Genomic DNA, 22,690 nt, shown 5'->3' with positions numbered 1-22,690 from the left:
ACACACACACACACACACACACACACACAGTACTCCAAGTAGGTATATGTGTAAGACTGTGAGAGTAGTTCACAATGTTTTTTTTTAATTATGGGAATCATTGAGTTAAACATGGGAAGATGACCTCATCCAACAAAGTTTTTTTTTACATGTCTGCATATGTGTGTGTGAGAGAGATAGGGAGTGAGATGGGGACATATATTAAAATAGCTGAGTGTGGAAACTGTGAGTAAAGAGTACTAAGGCTTGTTGCTTAGTAGTTATCAAAAGCTGAAGAACAGACTGAGCTTTCTTTGGAGTGCAACTGTTGACAGAAGACCAAAGAGCTGCTTATCAAAGAGGGATTAGCTTCAGGTCAGAGAAACCTGTGTTCCTTTCAGCTGAAGGCATGTGCTTGGATCCTCACAGCTGCGCTCTAAGATTGCTCTAAAAAGGCTTTTCCAGCATCAGTCCAGCTGTCAGTGTCTTTACTCACTGTGGTGTTTGCTGAACAATAAAAGTGAGCAGTGTGTCTAATGTAGTGCGTGAAAAAGTGGTGAAAGCTAAAACTATTAGACTTTATTTCATGCTGCATCAGAACCATCTTTACTATATTTTTGTTTGGATTCTTCTGCTTGTGATCAGTGCTCTGCTAAACCATTTGGTTAAATTCCTCACATAGCAACACCTTAACGTCTGCTGCTAAGGGCAGTTAGGGTATCATTTTTATTTACTGCCTTAATTTAAACTGGTTTCTTGGACCTAGATTGCTTATATTACGAGTGACCTTATAAGACTCATCTGAAACTTTTATTACCAAACTATCGTAACAGTTGTGAGTCAGCAGAGCCCCCCCTGAAAAATGGAGTGTGGCAGGCTAGGAAGCGTTCCAGGTCTAACCACGGCTGATCTCTCAAACAGGTGGTCCGTTGAAATGGAATGAACCATCGGATCATCAGGAGAAATCAGAGTACAACGTAACTCCCTCCCCGTCCCCTGTGTGGTCCACTCAGGTCCTCCCCACTATATTTACATTCTTTGAATCCTTCATCTCCTCTGCCTTTTGGAAATCGTTAATTCTGATGGCATGTTGAGTGGATACTCCCGGCATTTGGCTCCAGAACCCTGGGGATCTGTGTGTATGTGTCAGAGAAAGTGTCTCACACGTCAGTGTGACAAGTTGACCTTGTTTTCTCTGAGGCTTCGTGGGAATGTGCAGTTTGGTGGCTACAGCTGCCACTGTCCATCTCTTTGTCTCAGCACGCTGCAATTAAAACATCACCTGAACCCCATACAGGCTCCAGAGAACGACTGTTTGTTTTCACAGTAGAGTGCAATTCAGTGAATTATGGCTGGAAATAACGATTATGTGTATTGTCATTTAAGCTAATTCATAAGCAGTTGGTTTATTGTTTGTATATGTCACATCACCAAGTGGACAAAGGGGACACACACTTCACTCTCTTCCAAATCACTGTGAGTAAAAGCAAAAATTATATTTATTATATAATTTACAATGATATAAAACTGAGCAGAGCAGTGGATCCTCTAAGGTGCTGCAAGTATAAAACATCCTGAGTTAAAAACAAAATGGTTTGCAGGGGTAGGTTGTGATTGATTTGTAGCTGTAACTTCTGGTTTCATGAGACCAAGATAATGACTGCCAAAAATGTTAAATTCAGTGTTTTAAAAACTGAGTGCATAATGTAGCAGGTGGTAGCAGTGCTACTTTTCTCAGGTCAAATCTTATTCAGTTTTCAGAAGTTTCATGCCAACCTTTTTTTGATGTCATGTAAACAAGATTAATTAAACAGTTCAGTTCTTATTGCACTTTAGTGTTTATCAGTAAGTATTATTAGAGTATATTACCTACGATCTTTATTAATTTTACACACAACTGCTAAGTACACACATGTACACAGATACTTTATATGCATGTTTGTTCAGATTTGTTTACCATGTACATGGAAGGTTAATAGAAGTCATTATCTCACCTGGTTTATTTATTTTTCTCATATCTTGATGCATTTATATCTGAAATTCCTGCAAGTCCTTTGGGGTCCAGTTTCCAGATGCTATTTCTGTTAGCCGGTATTGGCCAGTCCTCATGACTTCAGGAGGGTAGTTTGTCTGTGTAGCCAGCATAGTTGGGGGGGGGGGGACATCCACTCAGACCAAAGTTACAACAAGAGCAGTCTCCTGCACATGTACCTTAAATGAGGTCATTAGAGACCCCATTAATAAATAAAGATCTCTGCTAAGTTGCTGAAAAGAAACATGCATATTTATGAAGAATGAGTAAAAACCATGTGGGTTAAAGAGTCTGGTATCTGGGGTTTGTGGAAATGGAATTTCCTGCACAAAGCAATATGAACTGTGGACCAAAACTGACTTTTCCGTAGATTCAGAGCTCGTTTGTCAGTAGATGAGTATGAAAAAAGGGCATGACTAATTCATAGTCATTTAAAATAATGGCCCCACATAATCTATATTTTCAAATTTCTGCTGCTGAAACATCAATAGCTCCTCTATCTGAATGGCTTATTCATGACAAACTGTTGCACGTTGAGTTATGGAGAGATGCATCCACTGTGCCAGGAGCTGTGAGGGGATCCATCAGTCAATATGGAGCTTTTTAGCTCTGATAGTTGTGTGTGACATATGTGTGTGTGTGTAAAAATACCTCAGGGTGCGTTACTGGACTAATGTGATTGATGAACATGTGACAAGGACTTTACTGTCAACGTTTTCAAGAGTTTTTCATAACTTTCTTTTATACTGTTTAGCAGAGCTGAGTTTTCCCGATTAAAAAAAGGGGTCTGATGTTTTGGTAATGGATTTGTAAAGCAAGAGCACAGTAAGGCTGCATACGTCCATCCTTCAAATACAGTATGCATGTGAAGACTGACTGACCTGCCAGAGATAAAGTCAGCGGAAATGTCTGTTTGCATCACAAGATATATGTTGATGAATTCATCAGCATTTCTTATTTAATTCAGTCTGAACTGATGAAATGATGCAGCACTTCAGATGCTCTGCAGGTTCATGAAACCATTATATACTGTATAGTTTTTGTGCACATGACAGCTTAATTGTGTTACAGCAGGCTGTGAGAGTGAAGAAAGAGATGGAGACAATAGGAAAGGTACATGCAATCCGCTGGACAAGAGAATTTTTAAGAAAACAACATTTAAGGATAAATTGGTTACTGTCATCTATATTTAAAGCAAATTATATTTGCCTCTTTACATGCCTCTACATTATTCAATTTATGTTACACAAACTGGTGAACAGAAACAACACATTTCAGTAAAACACAGCTTTCTGCCTTTTAGCATGTTTTAGGCCACTACTTTCTAACATCTAACATTATTTTCCATGCAAATCACTGAATTTACATTACTCTGACTTTAACTAGGATGATCATATTTAAAAGTTGACAAGATACCATTTCCAAGGTGATGATAGCTGCATGTCAGAGTGAGAATGAGTCTTCTTTTTTTTTTTTTTTTATTAACCTGTTGGTATCAGACGTCCCATGGGCAGGACATGACAAACACATAGTAATTCACTCAGTTTCCCTTCAAATCACCTCCACATGTTATACACTACTGGAAGGCTAAGCTTCCTAAGAGCTGAATGATATTTACCATTCAAGAGCACAAACAAGGCTTATCCTGACACGTTGTAAATTAGCTTAGAAGCCATATTGTACTCCTGTTGCAGATGATACTGCAACACAAACACTCCTGTTACATCAGCAAGGGTCCAGTAAAAGTAGTCTAGTAAAACAGTTGGTCCACAATGAACCTTTTATTCATAAACACCTGTTTTAGGCAAAGATGGAAGAATTTTAAGAGGTTAATAAAAAATTTGCTTGGATGGGATAAATACAGCTTTACATTTGAAAAGGAAGAAAATTTGCATCCAGCTGTTTGTCATAAGCAACTGGCAGATGAAGTTAAGGGATTTCAAACTTCCCTCCACTGCTCTCGTTAGGAGTTTTTATGTTCTGTTTGGCTAAGCTTCCTCTGTGAGACACTGTAAGTGTGTCATTAAAGGATCAGTGATAAATGTCATAGGCCATTGCTACTCCCTGAGAACCAAACAACCGCACGCCTCTGGATAACACTTTGATTTCTCCCCCTTAACTCACCTCTCTTTTATCTATTTTCTCCTGTTAATTCCTCTCTCTTTTCACTGCTCTCAGACGTTTTTACACTCATACAAAGAGTAGCTTTACTGTGGCACTGGTTTCCCATGCTCCTGAAAATGAGGCTGCTATTTCTGGTACCACTCAGGTCAGTGTACTGTAATTCTGCTCTATCATGTAAGCAAACAAGCTTGATAGGCTGTTGTTATTCTTAGATGTGACAGAGCTGGAAACAAGTCACTGAGCTGTCACTTCTTTTTTAACCAGCCCATTCAAGAGGAAATGCCTCTCTCACAGTAATACAGACTTCTGTGTTTTCATTGCAAACTACCAGGAAATATAAATATTAAATGCAGCCTAATACAGCTCCCATGTGCTGTCTCGCTCTATGTTTGAGCATCATCTCTCAGCAGTGCTGTCACCTGATAGAATATCTAGTGGATGATGGCAATTAATATTCAGTTCATGACCCAATACACAAACATGCACAGGTTGAAGCTTGACTATCAATATCTATTCTTGTCCTTAAGAGATTAATATCCCTTCTGGTTCAGTGGAATCTTAAACTTTTCTTTGGGGCTTTTGCTGTCTGAGCTGAGGAATTGTTGCTTTGTAAATATTAATGCAGCACCTTAAAATCCAACCTTGTGGGAGAAGAAACATAAGGACACTGTTTTCTAAAGAAAACTGCTCCTTCTTTTAGATAAATGGATTCTGCTTCATACAGAGAGAAGAAAGTCTGCTGCTAGCTCATTAAACTTAAAGCTGATTAAAAGGCAGTAATATGAAGTTGTCATGTGCTGCTTGTGCTACCATGTAATAATGAGTTTAGTGCTTGAATCAAGTGTTAAATTCAGGTCAGTTAAACATAACTTTGTGGCTGCTGCAGGAGTAAATGTGTGAGTTTGACAAAAGCATGTGATTTTACTGCAGGTTGAACAGGATTAGTCTGTTCAGGAAGGTGCTTCATCTCTAATATTCGCAGGATTTATTTGTGTAGAACAGGATATCTGTGAAACAATCAAGTGGAGCTTGTTTTATTTTCAGCCTTATATGACTACTAATATCACCAACAGAGTTGACACTTTTATCAAGTTACACAATTAATTTCAGACATGCAAACAAAATAAAAATAGGAGACTGATAGTGTACAGGTGAGGACAGCAGAGCAACAGAAAGTTTTTAGGCTGATCAAGAGGATAATAATAGTCACAATGATATTACACTGAAGTTAATTCTAATGCTGCTGAGTGTGTCATGCTGGAGAGTGAATGACGCAGTCATGGGTACTTTGAATTCAGAAATTCTTATTTCTAGCAAGAATAAAGAAAAGAAAACATTGGAATTGGGATTAAATTACTCAAGAACCCCTTTTTCTCAAATTTAACAAGCAAACAAATGTTTATCCGTTTTCTCAGTTAACCACATTTGTGCTGACTTCATATCAAAGTGCATTTTTAAACCAATTATTTAAAAGAGATAATAGACTTTTATAATGATAAGATTTTAAATTTAGATTTTAAACATCTAAGGTACATCAAACACTGTATATATGGATATTTCTTAGCAAAAAGCGACACCTTTTTAAACCTCAGAGTTTCTAGTTCTAACTGTTGGACCATGTTCTGTATTTGAGTCTTTGAGTTTGTTTCCAGTAAACGGACAGTTATCTGGTTTGATTAGCCGTTAATGTGCTGAAGGTGAGCCTCCCTATCCCTTGATTTCCATTTGTGGTCTGGGCTTGCTGCCAGAGCAGATGTTGGAGAGGGAGAGCAGGTTAACTGCAGCCTGTTATTGAAACCATCATGCGGCGAAAGTCAAAACAGGTTTTGTCCTTTGAGCGGCCACATGCCACATCTCATTTATCCACCTGCAGAAAAGAGGAAGCTGCATTTTAAACACAGTCATGAATATTTTGATGCACTTTTTGGTGTAAGATTGTGTGCTGATGACCTGGTATTAGTTTTCTGTCTGTAGAAAGAGAGACGTTATATTGTAGGTGTGGATAAGTTTAGCAGAAGCGCAGAGCCTGACAGGAAGCTGTGTTATCCTGTTCTACACTAACAGGCACTGATTGTTTGGTCAACATTGAAATCAAAGCTGTCTGACAGGACGCACATTGTGTTTGATATGTCTTTCTCTTCAGATAATTTTATCCTGGCTACCTGCCTCTGTCAGGACTTTGCTGTAGGCCTTGTTTTGTCTGTGAGCGGTTTGTTGGATGAGCTTTTCTTGTTAAAAGAGATCCCCTGCAGGTTCAGCTGGAGCGGCCTTGAAAGAGCTGAGCAGAGATAATTTTTAAGCTGTATAATTAGTGTGTGTGTATATGTGTGAACATCATTTGGCTTCACAAATCAAATAAATTAAAAATGTTGTGCTCATCTGTTGGAGTACAAACATTCCTGTTCTTGCAGTTGTTTTCCTTTTTCTGCAGTGGAGGAATGTTTCGATTGGGTCAATTTATTCCTCTTAAGTAGTTAAGTTATTAAGGGTTTGTTACATTCTTTGCTGCATTTTCCCATCAACCCATTAGGACCAGATGCATAGTACGCATGTAGATCACGTTCCAACATGTGGATGCTTCTCTCTTTTCATCAAACCTTATGCAACATAAGTGCAATTTACATTATACAATTATCATTTTTATTTCAATGTTCTTATCTGTGCCAGAGGCTGAGGAATAAACATTTAATGAGGAAAATTCTCTCTCTCTAAAGAACTTATTGGATCTAGTGGAGTTTTTAAAACTCCTAAACAAAACTTTTAGAGGTATTTTTACTGTTGGAGTAAAAGTTAATTGTTTCAGCTGATCTTTAGTTTGAAGTGCAACAGATTAATTTACATGTCTGATTTATAGTCTGACAGTTAATTGGATCTGGTTCATAGTCAAAGTTTGTCTTTGTGAAACTGGAGCCAGAGCACAGTAGGGGCCATACCATCTGTTGCAGGACTCATTCCTTCATGTTGTCATAGTAAACAAAGACTTTGGTAGCAACCAGGTGCCTCACTGACACTTATTCCTGATGGATAACAAGCTAAACATCTGATATGCTTCATTTAGGTTTTTGACAGTACTGTAGAGGGACAGCAGAGTAAATGGATGATCAGTTGAAGAAGTGCTTAAAGTGCTTGGCAGATACATTTTTGCTTTGAAGTGTTTCTTTTTTTTTTTTTTAGTGTAACTACACACTCTACTTTTTGCGTAACTCCACCCACTGCCGAATTAAAAAAAAAAAATGCCTGAAACTGCAAGGGTTGGGGTGCAAGATCTGGGGGGGTCAGGGGGCGGAGAGTGGGCGGGTCGGGATAAACAGGCAGAAATGATAGACAGACAGCAACTCAGCTCACTGGCAAGATGGAAAGCAAGATTCACAAAGCACCTACGCCACAGAGCGGTCTTTGAGGTGGAAGACTTTTCCCCTCCTGAATCTCTTTAGCTACACATGAACAAGGTGGTCCTGAACCATATCAGTCTGAGCCGTTAGCGCTGCTATGCAGGCCTGTCAGCAGTTCCAGCAGCTCTGGAAAGCTGTGGAGACTCGCAGCAGGTTGTTGTGCAGGAAGTGCCGCTGCTACGATTTGAGCTGCTGTCTCTCCTTAGATGAGGATCAGCAGGTATATCAGCAGGTAAGTCTGGAGTTACTTTTACACCCCTCAAAAACACAAATCCGTCCCATTGCAGGAATAATTGATCAGACACTCTTTAAAAGAATAGAAGTCTGAAACTAGCAAATCTACACCATATAAGCTCACATCCCTTCATATGCGTTGTTGGGCGTGATTTTCTATGCCTGCGAGGACCCATCTATCTGCATTTGGAGGAAGGGGCTTGTAGGGTTTTTCAAATTTTCTCATGACGTAGATAACCTCTCTATGTCATGAAAAACATAACCTGGTTTTATCCTGTAGAGAGCGTTATGAGCCATTTTTTACCCACAAAATCCAGTTTTTAAAATAAACTAAAAAAAAAATACAAATTTTTATCAACAGTATATGTGGTTTTTATCATAACTAAGTAGTACTGTGTTTACAGCTAAATAAAAAAACACATTTTGAGTGCACTACCCCTTTAATCAAAAACACTTTTTTCAGGGGAGATAACAGTTAGCAGAGAGATGCTCTTGAAACTGGAGTGACATAGATTCCCCAACAGGCTGCTGTCAGAAGGAATAATGCTCAGCTTTTTTCTGTCATACTGATTCAAGAATATTATCCGACATGCATGGACTCCAGTGTGTGCTCACTCATCATCAGAAATTGATCTGAGGCCTTGCAATGACACTTTCTCAAGTGACCTGTGAGATATGATGTAGCTGTCAGCCATCAGACAGGATGAGGGAAGAGAAAACTGATGTGCAAAACCTGAGTTATTACTGCATGTTCTGTAAGAGCCCAGATGGGGGGGACGGCTCGCTGTTGAGTGAGTCAGCGCTGTTCTTTTATCGCTAATGGCCAGGAAATATCTGTGTTGTAGAAACTAATTGGATTTCTTTAACAGGAAAGCATCCGTCTAGTTCCATTAGCCAGAAGTAAACAGCAACACACAGCTCAGTTAGAGGCAGGTGGAGGGAAGTGTAGAGGAGGAAGGATTTAAAGGAGTTTGGTGAAGAGAAAAGGTAAAGGGAAGCGTGCTTGTTTTTGTAGCAGTGGTCAGAGGATTGGTTCAGGAGGTAAATAACACTGTAAATGTGTTATTCATGCAGCTGATACAGGAATGAATTCAATTAAACTTTACTTATAAAAGCGCCAATTCACCAAAAAGCCATCTCAGGGCTTCATATTGCGCAGCAGCAAAGGGAGTGAAGCAGGGATGTGTCTGCGTTTAATCTCTGGTGCTATGATGATTTACCTCAGCTGCAAGTTCATGCATCTGACTCTTCAGCAATGCTGTCCTCCACCCTCATGGCAGATGTATGGGTTGCAGGAACTTCGCTGAGGGACAGTTGAACAACTTCTGAGGAAATTTCTGGTTCATGTTTTAAGATAAGAGCAGGATTGGTTTTTGTTTTTGTTTCTTCAACTAATCACATTTACAGTTATGTGTTATGATAGAAGCTAATATCTGTTGTAGCAGCACAGGCAGAGAATTACTGATTTAAAAGGACTTAATCTGTGTTATTTGTCTGTTTGTGTATTTATAAGAGTAAGAAGCCATGCTTTCTGCTTTCAAAGTCTTGCTTCAACTTGCAGGCTGCCAAGTTGCTTATTTCAGAGCTCTTAACTAAATCTCACCACCAGTGAGTGGATGAATGCAGGGTGTGGAGACAACTGAACTGCTTCCACGGCAACTAATCAAACCCAGTTTACTGAAAGAGACAATGAAGTCTAGATGCAGAAAAAACATTTATAAACTGTTGGATACAAGGTCATAAAAAACTTTTTTTTTTTTTTTTGTTACAGCTTTTTGATTTACACTGATATATTCTGTAAAATGTGCCACTATATGATAAAGAATTTTGCTCACATTTATTAATTTTAAAATCACTCCCCATAAATTATGAGATACAGTGATGTAAAAAAGTTTTATGTATTAGGACATAATATTAATAACAATACTACTACAGCTGCTACTACTGCGAACAGTGTTGTGCATGAACGTGTTTGAAGAATACGTTAATTTTTCTGTGAATGCTGAACTATTTGCAATACATTTGTAAATAAAGAACTTCAGCATGAACTGGTTCCTATTATGTGAGGTCCTGTAACATTACGTTAAGCACCATGCATTGCGTATGCTAGCGTAACAAACCAGCAACACGTCAGTGCAGTCCCGCTCTGAAATGTCAAGTGGAGGTGAAAGGAGAGGAGCTGTGTGTGCATGACATGCATCTTATTACTGTGCTTATCAGTTGTGGGATTATTATGTACTGTCTGCAGAAGATTCTGACAGTAAATGCCTTAGATTTCTATGCATGTTATGGCTGCACGTAAAAAGTTAGAACATCAGCCGCATCCACTCTAATTTGTGGAGTTGAAGCAACCATCCAGGTGAACTAGTTCAAAGTTCAGTTCATTCAATTAAAAATTAATTGATCACATTCATAGTTCACCATTTTGGTTTTGAACTAGTTCAAAGTTCAGTTCATTTCAGTTGTTTTAGCCCTCTAAGTACCAAAGTCGCAAAGCTTTGAAAAGCACCAGGCCCATGTCTCCAGCTAGAGCTTAAACCTGTTACCACACTAAATGGCAGACATTTGTATTGGCCGTCAACAATCGACTGTGGTATGTCTACAATCTGACGCTGCCAGACCACCCGCCACCCCAGAGCCAAAAAACCCTAGGTTAAAGTTTATGATATTACAAATATATATATAAAAAAAAGGCAAATACGGATGGTTTGGATGGTCAGGTGAAAGGCTCATTTCTCTAATAAGAACATGACATCACCTTTTAGGTTTGCAAAGTTTCATCTGATCAAAACCACAAGACCAAAGAGCTGATGTTTGACCATAATAAAGTGACCTTCGACTTTTGATAATGCACAGCAGCATGCATGACATCACAAACACCTGACAATAACTGTTAAGCACAGTGGTGGAGGGTGATGATTAGGGAATATTTGGGGTAAGGTGTACTTAGTTTTCCCCCCACTATATTTAGTGAATTTCAACCCATATATATATATATATATATATATATATATATTATAAATATACCCTAACATGGTGCGATACTTGGTGTGCTTTTGTTAATCTGGGTTTGTGTAAGACTTGGTAAGAACAAGTTGATTAAGTTCTGAGATATAAAACCAAACGGTTGAAAGTAGCGACACTTTCTTATTCACATGACTTTGTATAAAACAGTGCTGGCCCCTAATTTTTAAATGAATTTGAAACAGGTCATTCACAAATTATCCACATTCACATTCTTCTGAGCAGCACTTGACATAAATTCAGATATTTCCCACCACCACTTTTCTCTGTGCTTTAAAGAAGGCTGTGACACAATGAACACAGAGTGAGGGAAGAGTAAATCAAACCTGGCAGCCTCATGACCTCCAGGCTACATCTCCGTGGCATCTCATACATCTTCTGAAACACTGCAGTGCAGAGTGTAATTGAAGGTCCCTCCCTTAGACTAAAGGAGGATGCGTCACATCGAGAGACCCTGGAAAGGGAAAACCACTCCTTTCTCTCGGACAGATCATGAAGGAACAGTAGGGCTACTATACTGCCTGTAAATTGGTCCTTTCTTCCTGTGAGAGGGTGACATGTTGGAATGCGGCACATTAATGTGGACATGGGTGGGCTTTTCATTCCTGTCATAGCATTTCTGTCTTCCCTTTGACCCACCATGACTTTCTTGGCTTTTTTTCTCCTCCATGTCTCCTTTGAGTGTGTGGATGCAGAAGTGCTTCGTAGTGCTTCAGAGCTCAGGTTCCTGTAAGGCAGAAAATATACTTGCTTTTTAAGCTCGTGTCTATGTAGGCAACCATCTCCATCATGAGCTTTATTGTTTTCATACTTGTTTGTGTACTACACGTGTTACTGGAGGATTCCACTGGGGGGGTACGTTACAGAACTCTGAATGTAGCTGCTGAATTTGAAGCATTTGGTTAATTATGCAATCACAGCAGCAAAAATGTCAGCATCTGTATTATAGATGGAATATAAACCCCCAGAACCAAGCATGTCTTGTCAATCATTTTTGCTGCTGTCAAATTGGACAGCGTTTTGTTCGAGGATGTGCACAAACGACACTACAAACAAACATAAAAAAAGCAAGTCAACCATAATAAATACTGGTATGTGTAATTGAAAGGAAGAAAGGAAGTTAATAATATTTATATATATATATAGTTTTGGCCAGCTTTCTGTATTTTTTCAGCCAGTTTAGACTTGTAGCTGATTATAATAATTTGGATAGAATTAGGGCTGCACAGTGGTGTGGTGGTTAGCACCGCAGCCTCACAGCAAGGTCGTTGGTTTGAATCTCGGCTGGAGGGAGGTTTGAACCTTGAGGGTGGTGGCCTTTCTATGTGGAGTTTGCGTGTTCTCCCCGTGTATGTGTGGATTTTCTCTGGGCACTCTGGCTTCCTCCCACCGTCCAAAGACATGCATGTAAGATAATTGATGACTAAATTCTCCCTAGGAGTGTGTGCAAGTGTAAATTGTTGTTTGTCCCCTATGTGTTGGCCCTGCGATGAACTGGTGACCTGTGCAGGATGTACCCTGCCTCTTATTTGTTAATGTTGGGATAGGCTCCAGCTTACCCGCGACCCTTAATGGACTACGCGGTACAGAAAATGAATGAATGAATGGTTAGAAATATCAGTATGTTTTATTTTAAGTAAAAAAATATATATACAAATATATATATATATATATGTTTCTTTTTATCCTGCAATTACATTGTTTTTGTGAATGCTTTAGACCACAATAAGCACATGTAACAGTAGGAGTAAATATAAAATCTAATAATTTAGATTTCACAAAATCTTCTTACTTTTCTGCATTTACAAAGTAAAAAACAAACAAACAAAAGAAATAAATCAGATAAAATCGATTAATTATATGAATGTGCAGAGAGATGAGAGATCAAATCATACCTTCAATAACTGGAAGTAATGTAATAAATCCATCGCTGTGTTCACACTGTTATTATACCTCCATTGTGTTATGGCCCTGTGTGTCTTTGCTAATAGCCATGTTTTCTTTTTGCCTACCAGCATGGGCTGCTGTGGAAGTGAACATGAAGGACAAAGTGGAGGTGAACCTGGGAGAAAAAGCTCAGATCCCCTGCTTGTACACATCAGACGATGGCATTGGTGGCTTGACCATAGAGTGGTTCTATGTGAGTTTCAACAGGCCCCATGTAAACTGTCTCAGAATGATGCAATGTGCTCATGCATGTGATGTTTCATGATTGGAAACCTTTAGGAGAAGGGCTTGGGAGTCAAGAAGAGATTCTTCCAACAGGCTGGCCTCATGAAGACTGTAGACAACAGCACTCATTTCACAGAGCGGATCAGTGTGAACCACAGCAACAACACGATGATGTTGACTATCAGAGATGTAAAGCTGGAAGATCAGTTGGACTACATTTGTGCCGTTAAAGGTCTCACAGATGGGTCCGGGGAGGGACGAACAAAGCTGAGGGTGTTTGGTAAGACTGAGACAGACACAACTAATTTATAATAATACTGATCAGAAAACTCCCATCCATTAAGAATTAAATCCACATTTACAGCCTTGTCATTTGTATTTGGACATATTAATGCTGAATCTTTTGACAATACTTAAACTGTCTTATTTTTCAAAACTCTTCACTATTGACTGTCAGAAAACACAAATGCTTCTTTCAGTGCATTCTCTTTTTTTGTTGTTTTTGTCACTTTTTCTTTCCACTGCAGTAAAACCGGAGCCTCCCACCATCGAGGGTGTTCAAAATGGTATCTCAGTCAATGAAGAAGTCACATCATTGGTGATCAAGCTGTGAACCTTAAAGATTAAAAATATAAAATCAAGAAGTGAATATCAGACACAGCTTCATTCTTGGAGTCTTGTCTCTTTCTGTCTTTACTCAGGTCGGTTCATGTGAGGTGAAAAATGGATACCCCAGACCAAACATCACTTGGTATAAAGACAACATGCCTTTGCGCATCAATAAAAATGGTGAGTCAGATTATTATCAATATCTGCACTGATTTCTTATATAGTTTATGCTTATCGTGTCTGATAGACTACATATCGTACTTTGTTGGGCTGATTCCTCTTTTCAAGTACAGCTTTCTGTGCTTGTACATAGTTCTGAAAAGTCTGAATTTATCTACAGTATACATCACCATGAAGCCTATTTATATAATGCATATGTAAATCTTTTCTGTGAGAAAGCAGTGAGAATAAAATAATGCCATACTCTCCCTTGTCCCAAAAGGTTGACAATGTTTTGCTTTTTGTTTTTAATCCTTTTTCCAGAAGTGGAAGTGGAATCCACTGTTACTACTCAATCAAGTGGTCTGTTCTCGGTGAAGAGTGAGCTGAAAAAGAAAATAGTAAAGGAGGATAAAGATGCTTTGTTCTACTGTGAGGTCACCTACTTTGTTGCTGGAAGCACCATGATGAGTGAAACCAGACAAATTAACGTCAATGTTCTCTGTGAGTTCAACAAGTAATCAAACAAAAATCATGCCTACTGTCAGCGTTCCAGCTCATCCTAAAGCTTGTGGATTCACTGCTTCCCAGTCAGTTTGTATGGATGTGGTTTTTAGTACGATGCAGAGCAGCTGGATGCTCGCAGAACTCCAATGATGAGAGAATCTTTAGGCCAGACTTCATACAATATGCCTTTTGCTAATAAAAAGTGGTTTGGACCAGTCCACATCATTGTCAACTCTGGAGGGTTGTAGGTGTGATAACAGTAATCGATAATGGCTTTTAAAGAGGTTCTGCTGCTATGACATTGGTTGTAACAGAACTAATGAGTATTTATGGGACAAAGAGAAAAAAGGACATGTCTGAATTTTATTCTTATTCTTAAATGTCTTGGTGAAGTCTTGGATATTTTAGCAGGCTATCCGTTCATTATCCATTCATAAACAGTGAGCGGCAGAAGGTTCGTCTAGTAAATGATATGATTTTTTAAAAGTAGCTACCATTTTTAAAAACAGTTTATGAAGATGATACAAATACCCTGTAACTCGTCTAGTTAGATTTTTTTGGGAAATCATGAAGAAAAAACACAAATAGAAACTTTTTTTCTTAAGTTTTATCTCATAATTTAACATCAAGATTAACCCATAAGAGCCCTACGTGACATATATTTTACATATAGTTTCTGAGACATTTTGTTTCAATTTATGGTATAAACTTTGTGGAACAGGATTTTGAGCAATCTGATACTTGTCTTCTGTCCCCTAATAGATACCCAGAAGCAGAAAACCACATTATAACATTTTTAATGTATCACATGGTAATAAATGGTAGATACACCCCCCCCCAACACACACACACAAAAAAGTTAATTTTTTTTGTTAAATTTTGTTAAAGGGCCAAATAAATACCTCATATTAAAAAAATTTGACTTTTCTTACCATTTTTTTCATGGGTCGGGCCTTAATGGGTTAACATAAATGAGAACTAACAGGTCATATTCTGAATTACAATCACGATGAACATGATTTAACTGACAGGTCATTGTGGTGCTTGTTGTAAACTCATTTAAATAAAGGATCAACCAAAGTTCTTTGGCAAGGTTCACTACACTGTTATCCCCTCAGGCATACATGTTTTTGAAAGTGAACTTAAAGGAGGTAAAGATTTTCTAAATCTGTATTTTTCTTTAGTTGTTGTAATACACTAAAGACAGTGGCAGTAAATAAATAGATGAATGAATGAATGAAGTATTCATGCCTTAAGGTAAGAACTAAAAGGGGAGGCTTAGCAATGACGTAAAATTTCTACAACTTCCTGACTTTAAAGAAGCACTATTGAACTTGGCAGATTTTCTCGTTGAGACGGCTAATTCGACATCCATCTTGCATCCTACCTGAACGTTAAAATTTAAAGCCTCTCTGATGTTGACCCTTGTCTTATTTCTTGCTCTGTTCCTTTTTCTCTGTCTTTTCCTCTCTTGCTCTGATATTATGTCGTGTTTCTTTGATGAATCAGCCACAGCACTTGTTGAAAACAGCTACTGTGCTGATATCCCGTTGCTGAAGTGTGATGCTGTGTGTAAAGTGAAACTTAGCTGTAATGTGACAGTGCAGTTTCTCAGCTTTGGGACACTGCTGGAATGTACATAATAAATGTCACTGTGCCATTAAAATGAGTCAGAAATGTCACGCTACGTAATTCTACCATGGTTTGTGCTCACTCCCCTGTCTCTGTTTCAGATCCCAGCACTGCAGTAAAAATTTGGGTTGAATCCCCAAAGGGCAAAATCAAGGAGGGGGACTCTATTGAGCTTCATTGCAAGGGCGATGGAAATAATCCATCCTCACTTTTTTTAATCAAATACCTAAAAGTAAGAACACATATGAATTAATATACTTGCAGCCCAATTTGGGCTCACTGTAATAGAACCAGATCAAGTACATCCATTAACAGCTCAGCTGCAGTACAACATGGTATTTTGAGTTTGTATTTATTCTGAGCACTTTAAAGATATCTTATTAATGATGACTTAACACCTGGAAGTGCTGATATTATTGTTGATTTTTGTAGGGCAACGCTAATTGGGAAAACGACACAGTGTTGCTGGAGAATGTTACCCGTCAAAACAGTGGAGTTTATGAATGTATCTCCACTAACACAGAAAACTTTGAAGACATCTCAAACAACACGGAAGTGTTTGTAAACTGTAAGGATTTCACTCTTAAATAATTTGCAACGATAGCTTAAAATAGATTTGACTAGTTTGTATTAATTATTCCTCTTTTTGTGTAGATCTTGACCCTGCTGTTGTGATGCCTAACAACGTCATGGTCATGGCCAAAGGAAACGAGTTGAAGGCCACCTGCAACGCCCTCTCTTCTCTGCAGACCAAGACAGCATGGTTTAAGGTTACACACATATGTACAGTGGAGTTACATTACCAGTAATAAAAATCCCATAACCTTACACAATCAGGCGGATAGATGATGATTATCTTATATTAGACTCACAAGCAGGTGGAGACTCATCGGACGCTGTCATGCACTCAGTGGATTCTGTTTATGTTAAAAACAATAGTCTGATCGATTACACAGCTGTTCAGTGGTAACCTCTGTGTCATAAATTAAATATGCTTTTTGTGATCTGGATGCAGAATGGACAAGAAGTCTCAGAGGGTCACACTTTGATCTTGAAGAATGTTACGTTTGACACAGCAGGCGTGTACAAATGTGTAGTGACTGTTCCTGAGATCGAGGGAATGACAACCAGCAGCTCACTGCGTGTACATGTTGAGGGTGAGTTTGTCTTTAAAAACTGGTCAACAGCTAGTTTGTGCAATAATGTGTCGTTTTTTCTGCTGATTTAGATTTCATATTTTTGTCATTTAAACTGCACTACATTTGTCAAAGTTTGTGCGGCTAAAACTGAAGAGGGATATCAGAGGGAAATGCACTATCAATGTTTTCTTTAACTCTGGCCCACTTAGTAAGTTCACAGCCCTTGAACATCCTCTGTTCAGTGTTGGCTCATTGCAAAATGAATCTATGCTGTGTAACTCCAGTAAGCATATGTGCATATAATCTGTAATAACAGCAGTACAAGATCGTTAACTTGTTGCCTCACTCCACCATGCATAAATCTGATTTTCTGAGATGGAGTACTGCACCTTCTACACATTTAGTGCACACATTTAGTTAGTTTTTCTCATTTTTCCTCACCAATTTAACCAGGCTCCCGAAGCTCTACAAATTCTGGCATCCAGGAAAGATGATTTCAATGATCAGGGTGATCATTGAGCTAGCTACTTGTTCAATACACTGTAGCAGGTCTGGCTGAAAACATGCTACTGCATTAGGAGTGGGGTCTGTTTTGAGTTGATTTTAGATTTTAGACCCACTCAAAAAAATTTGAACAGAAAATTGGTGAAAAACTGTTGGCACTACATAGTTCTCAGTGTTTTAACATGTTTTAAATGACTATTATTTATAACATACATCTCCAAAATAGCCTCAGTTGTTATAAGTCAGGACTATATTTTTTGTTGAACTCTCTGCAGGTCAACCAGAGATCATGGAGACGCCTTTAACTGTGATAGAGACGTTTGATAAGACTGTTGAATTAGTCTGTGATGTCAGAGGCTACCCTGCTCCCACAATCACCTGGATCGTGTCTGATGGGATGGTATGGCAGAAAGAAGTCTTTTGTTCTTTGCTTTGCTACAGCTTTGACAGACCTGCACAGTTATTTAATTTATTTGCTTACAAGATTAATTTTCTTCAGTAGCACTGGTTAGCCACACTGTTGAAACCATTAACGGGTGAAGTTAACTTCAAAGTTCAAGGTTCAGTGAATCTTAATTATCTTGTGAGGGTAATTTTTTCTACAGCCAGCTGTAAAAACAATCAGTCACAACCACACAAACAACAATAAATATCTAAAAGCACTATGATATGTTTAAAAAAAGACGGGTAGAGCTACTTGTTCAACAGGGCAATGGCTGCAGGGACAAAAGAGTATTTGTGTCTGTTAGTCCTGCATCTTAGTAGGATGTACCTGCACCCTGATGGAATCAGCAAAAACTCACGAGCCAATGGGTGGCTTCAGCATTCTACCAGGAAACTTTGGGTACTGGCATCTATGAGGATAGAATATAGTAAGATGCTGTTTTGACTTTTACCACTAACCTAAATGTTGTTACCCCTGCATCTTTCAGAGGGCAGTCACTCACTCACGTTGTCTTTCTCACATTATCTTGTGAAGCACTAAAACTTTATTTATACATTTCAATTTGTCTGACTTTCATCAGGTATTTGGGCTTACATATAAGTCCATATAGACAGGCAGTAGTTTGCTCACATGATTCAGATCAATAAACATTTTATTTAGTTTTTTTTTTTTTAATATATTAAAATAATCCTTGTCCTCAGAGTTTAGCTGCTTCTCCAGCTGGTAATGTACCTTTCTTACTCTGAGACTGGATCTGTTGGGGTAGCCCTCAACTCTTCAAATCTGACCCGTGTTCTGTTGGAGGCGCTCTTCTCTGCATTTAACTGCGTGTGTGTGTGTGTGTGTGTGTGTGTGAGACAGGTCCCCGACTCAGATAATCATATGACGACAACTGATTATGGTACCAAGAGTGTGGTCATGGTTGACGTCACTTCTAATGCCACTGCTGTCTGCAATGCCTCCAACGAGCATGGCACCGACATGAGGACGTTTAACATCAAGGCCAAAACCAGTGAGTTTGTGCTGCTTTTGTGTTTGACCAGTTTGTGTTTATATGTACTCTCATCTGTTCTCCCTCTCCCATTTCTCCCAAACTTTCTATAATATGTCGTAATGGATTGCCTGTGATTCTGGATTCTGTGTGGTGTTGTGACACTGTGAAGCTATCTGTCTGTTAATGTGAACTGTAATGTGGACCGTCCTCCCTTTTATGTTCTCTACCTGTGTTTAGTCATACAAACCACCACACCTGCCATCACTACTATTTCCAGTGTCACAGGTAAGTCACATCTCAAGCTGATAGACTTCATTTACTGCGTTGTTGTTCTAAGCCAGGCAGTAAGAAGGAGAGCAGGAAAACTAGAAACCATCTGCAGTAGTTACTGTGGGGGCATAACTGTTAGGTCATTAGAGCAGTGGTGGCACTGGTTTGATGTGGTTCCTACAAGGCAGTTATGGCTTTAAACAGTTTTCATTACTGCACCCTAATCCCAGATTAGTTGATTTTACTAGAAATTCGCATGGAAACCTGTTGCCTTAAACCATTCTAGTTTTTATAAATGCTGAAACTAAACATGTCAAGTTATATCAACATGGGCGACTTTACTCAAACATATTTATCCCAACATATTGTAGATTTTAACAGATCTGAACCTCTGCTTTTACCTGAGAAAACACTGGAGAATTTTGTCCTGGTTGATGTAAAGATGCTTGGTCGAGTTTTCTCACTAAATCCAACAACCTGCTTTTTAGATCCAAGTCCCACATCACTTTTAAAAACATTAGATGGTTTTTATGAGTATGATCTTTCAAATATTGTGAATTACTCTCCTTCTGAAGAATTTAGATCTAACTGTTTTTAATAATTACCAATCTGTATCCAACCTACCCATTTTAAGTAAAATCATAATTTTTTTTTAGTTTTTTATTCAGTTAAATTACTTCTTGGATATAAACAATATTTTGGAAAAAATATCAGTCTGGTTTTAGGAAGAACCACAGTACTGAGACGGCCCTTTTAAAGATTGTTAATGACCTCAGGTGTAATTTTGACACACAGAAACTTTCAGTTCTGGTTCTACTGGACCTAAGCGCTGCCTTTGATACAGTAGATCTCCAGATTTTATTAGACAGACTTAGAAGTCTGGTGGGCCTTTCAGGTTCTGTTCTTAAATGGTTTTACTCCTATCTCACAGATTGACAATTTTATGTAAGTATGGATACATGCTTCTCAAAGATCCATAAAATCCAATGTGGGGTTCCCCAAAGATCAATTCTAGGCCCACTTATTTTTAATTTGTACATGTTGCCTCTTGGGGATGTCATCAGAAGACATGGCATTGACTTCCACAACAATGCTGATGATACACAACTTTACATCGCTGTGTCTCCTGAAGATCTGGAGCCAGTTAACACTCTTTTAAACTGTATTTTAGACATGTAGTCATAGATGGCAGAGAACTTCCTACAGCTCAATCAGGACAAAACTGAAGTTTTAATTATCGGTCCTGAAGACAAGAGAGAGATCATTTTATCAAAATTATAAAACTTTAAATATTTTCCGTGTGTGAGAAATCTGTGTGTCCTTTGGGATTCTGAGCTGGATTTTATTCCACACATTACAAATGTCACAAAGACAGGATTTTATCATCTTAAAAACATCGCCAGAGTCCGCCCTTTTCTCTCTCGCCAGCACAGAGGTGCTGATGCTTTTATTTCTAGTAGATTAGATTACCGTAATGCCCTGCTCTCTGGTCTTCCCAAAAAGTCTATCTCTAACTTGCAATTACTCCAGAACTCAGCAGCACGTGTTCTGACGATGACCAGAGGGCGGGAACGCATTACTCCAGTTTTAAAATCACTGCTTTGGTTCCCTATGCATTTCAGGATTGATTTTAAGGTTCTTACAGTTCTTACACCGTCCTCTTGGTTGTTCACAAAGTCAGAACCAAGACTTATGGTGAGGCCTTGTTCCACCACTACGAGCCTCGACTGTGGAACAGCCTGCCAAAGAACCTCAGGGCTGCAGAGACTGTTGATGTTTTTAAAAAGAAAGGCTCAAGACCTTTCTTTTTAGTTTAGCTGAATTTTATTTTGTTTTGATTTTCGCTTATTTAACCAAAAATTCTTCTATTATTTTTACCACCTATTTTTATGGCTTTCTATTTTATTGTTTTACCGTTATTGTTTTTACTTTTTAACTCCAGTGTTTTCCTCTTGGGGATCTGTCACACTGGTAGCTTTGCCTGCACTATCTGCGTGATTGTTGCCATGGTGACTACCCTTGTCTGGGTGGCTGGGGGTCCTGGGCTGCAGACTTGTGGCTGTGGTGTGGACCCTGCCCTGACCAGCATGGTTCCTGTGGTGGCAACTTCTGTGGTCATGGGTGGGCTGGTGTGACTGGATCCCCAAGATGTTGTTTCCTCACAGCAGCATCAAGCCAGATGTTTTCATTTTATTATAATTTTTTCAGAGGCCATTATTTATGATGGGATTTCGTGCTTGTACAGATTGGGGTCTGGGCGGGTGAGGGGAATGTACATGTGCTTTGTATGTGTGAGTTTGTGTGCGATTGGGCCTTTCTTTTGTTCTATTTTTTGATGTGTGAATGCTTTTAAATTTTGTTTCTAATTTGCATAATTTGTTTTCATTATGTACATCACTTTATGTTGCATTGACAGTAAAGTTCTATTCTATACATGCATTGAACTGCCGAATGTGAGCCTTTTTATGGGTACGAGTTTGGTTCAGGTGAGGGGGAGACTCTCGCTACTACCACTTGGGTTTTCGTCGCTATACATTTAAACCTCCTTACCACAGACTTAATACTCAATTGCAAGTGGGCTTCCTCCACTGAATCACGTGTTGTAATGGCGCTTTACCATTGGTTGAGGGAGGAGGCAATGACAATGCTGCGTTTGGGGTCGCTTTAAAAAATCCGGGAGGAAATTAGGAGCGTTTGTTGGTGATGCAGCTCCTGACATAAAATGCTTTAGAATCGCTGTGTATAGAAATGAGATAACGTGTATGTGTGAATCGAGATCGAGATTTTTCATGAGATTTATTGTGCAGACCTAATCACCTCTTTATCTTTGATGCAATATATAAAGAATACGTAGGTTTCATTTCCTGTACTGTCCTTTTCATTCATGGTACCAACTTTAAAATTCAAACAGGGCAGATCTTTTTAACATTATCTAATTGTAGACATAGCACAGAAATTAAAGCACAGAACTCAAATTTACAGCACAGCTATTAAAAAAAGGTTAAATGCTGAATCTGCATTTCCCATGAGCCTTTGTGGTCCAGATATGTTGAGTTTGGAAAGTTGCCCACCCCCTCTGACAGAAATGTAACATGTTCTGTTTTCTTTGCTAATCATAATTATTACACTGCACGATATAGAAAATTATTAGAAATAACTTGTTTGTTTTAGTAATGCAACACTTTTTATATGAAACATAAAGTTATAATTAATACTAAAAAGTTTATGTTCAAATTAAATCTGGGCTAAGAGTGTGTGGTTTATTCTTGCTGCAAGGTGTTTTATTGTTTAATTTGTTTGTTGCGGCTCTTTTTTTCCTGTTAATTAAATCCCAGAATAATAAAATCTTTTGTACTTATATGTGGACTTTAAATATCAGATAAGTTATAGTGTTAACAAATAATGTCAAACATAAAGTATATAGCTGAAGAGAAGGCTTCTTAAAAGTGAACAGTTAAAGCAGATAATATAAAT

At 38.6% G+C, this 22,690-nt stretch overlaps 1 protein-coding gene across 23 annotated transcripts in view; it reads left to right on the top strand.

Moving 5' to 3' along the window:
• Positions 1-22,690, top strand: part of mcamb (melanoma cell adhesion molecule b) — a 42,296-nt gene that overhangs the window by 12,908 nt on the left and 6,698 nt on the right. For 13 of the 23 annotated variants that reach the window (XR_006011463.1, XR_006011464.1, XM_041994171.1 and 10 more), the window contains exons 2-13: positions 12,801-12,925; positions 13,012-13,237; positions 13,485-13,555; positions 13,659-13,746; positions 14,050-14,229; positions 15,966-16,096; positions 16,297-16,432; positions 16,519-16,634; positions 16,880-17,021; positions 17,783-17,907; positions 18,814-18,964; positions 19,184-19,231. Coding sequence is in view for 21 of the 23 variants with exons in the window: in XM_041994171.1 (XP_041850105.1) it covers positions 12,801-12,925; positions 13,012-13,237; positions 13,485-13,555; positions 13,659-13,746; positions 14,050-14,229; positions 15,966-16,096; positions 16,297-16,432; positions 16,519-16,634; positions 16,880-17,021; positions 17,783-17,907; positions 18,814-18,964; positions 19,184-19,231 (1,539 nt within the window). In the remaining 2 variants the exon portion in view is untranslated. Of the gene's footprint in view, positions 1-12,800; positions 12,926-13,011; positions 13,238-13,484; positions 13,556-13,658; positions 13,747-14,049; positions 14,230-15,965; positions 16,097-16,296; positions 16,433-16,518; positions 16,635-16,879; positions 17,022-17,782; positions 17,908-18,813; positions 18,965-19,183; positions 19,232-21,158; positions 21,254-22,690 lie in introns of those variants that run through there. The other 10 variants (XM_041994176.1, XM_041994175.1, XM_041994174.1 and 7 more) reach the window with 2 other exon arrangements.

This window comes from Melanotaenia boesemani, chromosome 9, assembly GCF_017639745.1.
Source record: "Melanotaenia boesemani isolate fMelBoe1 chromosome 9, fMelBoe1.pri, whole genome shotgun sequence".
NCBI lineage: Eukaryota > Metazoa > Chordata > Actinopteri > Atheriniformes > Melanotaeniidae > Melanotaenia > Melanotaenia boesemani.
The sequence above is the reverse complement of the archived record's forward strand: the minus strand, read 5'-3'. Positions and strand labels throughout refer to the sequence as shown.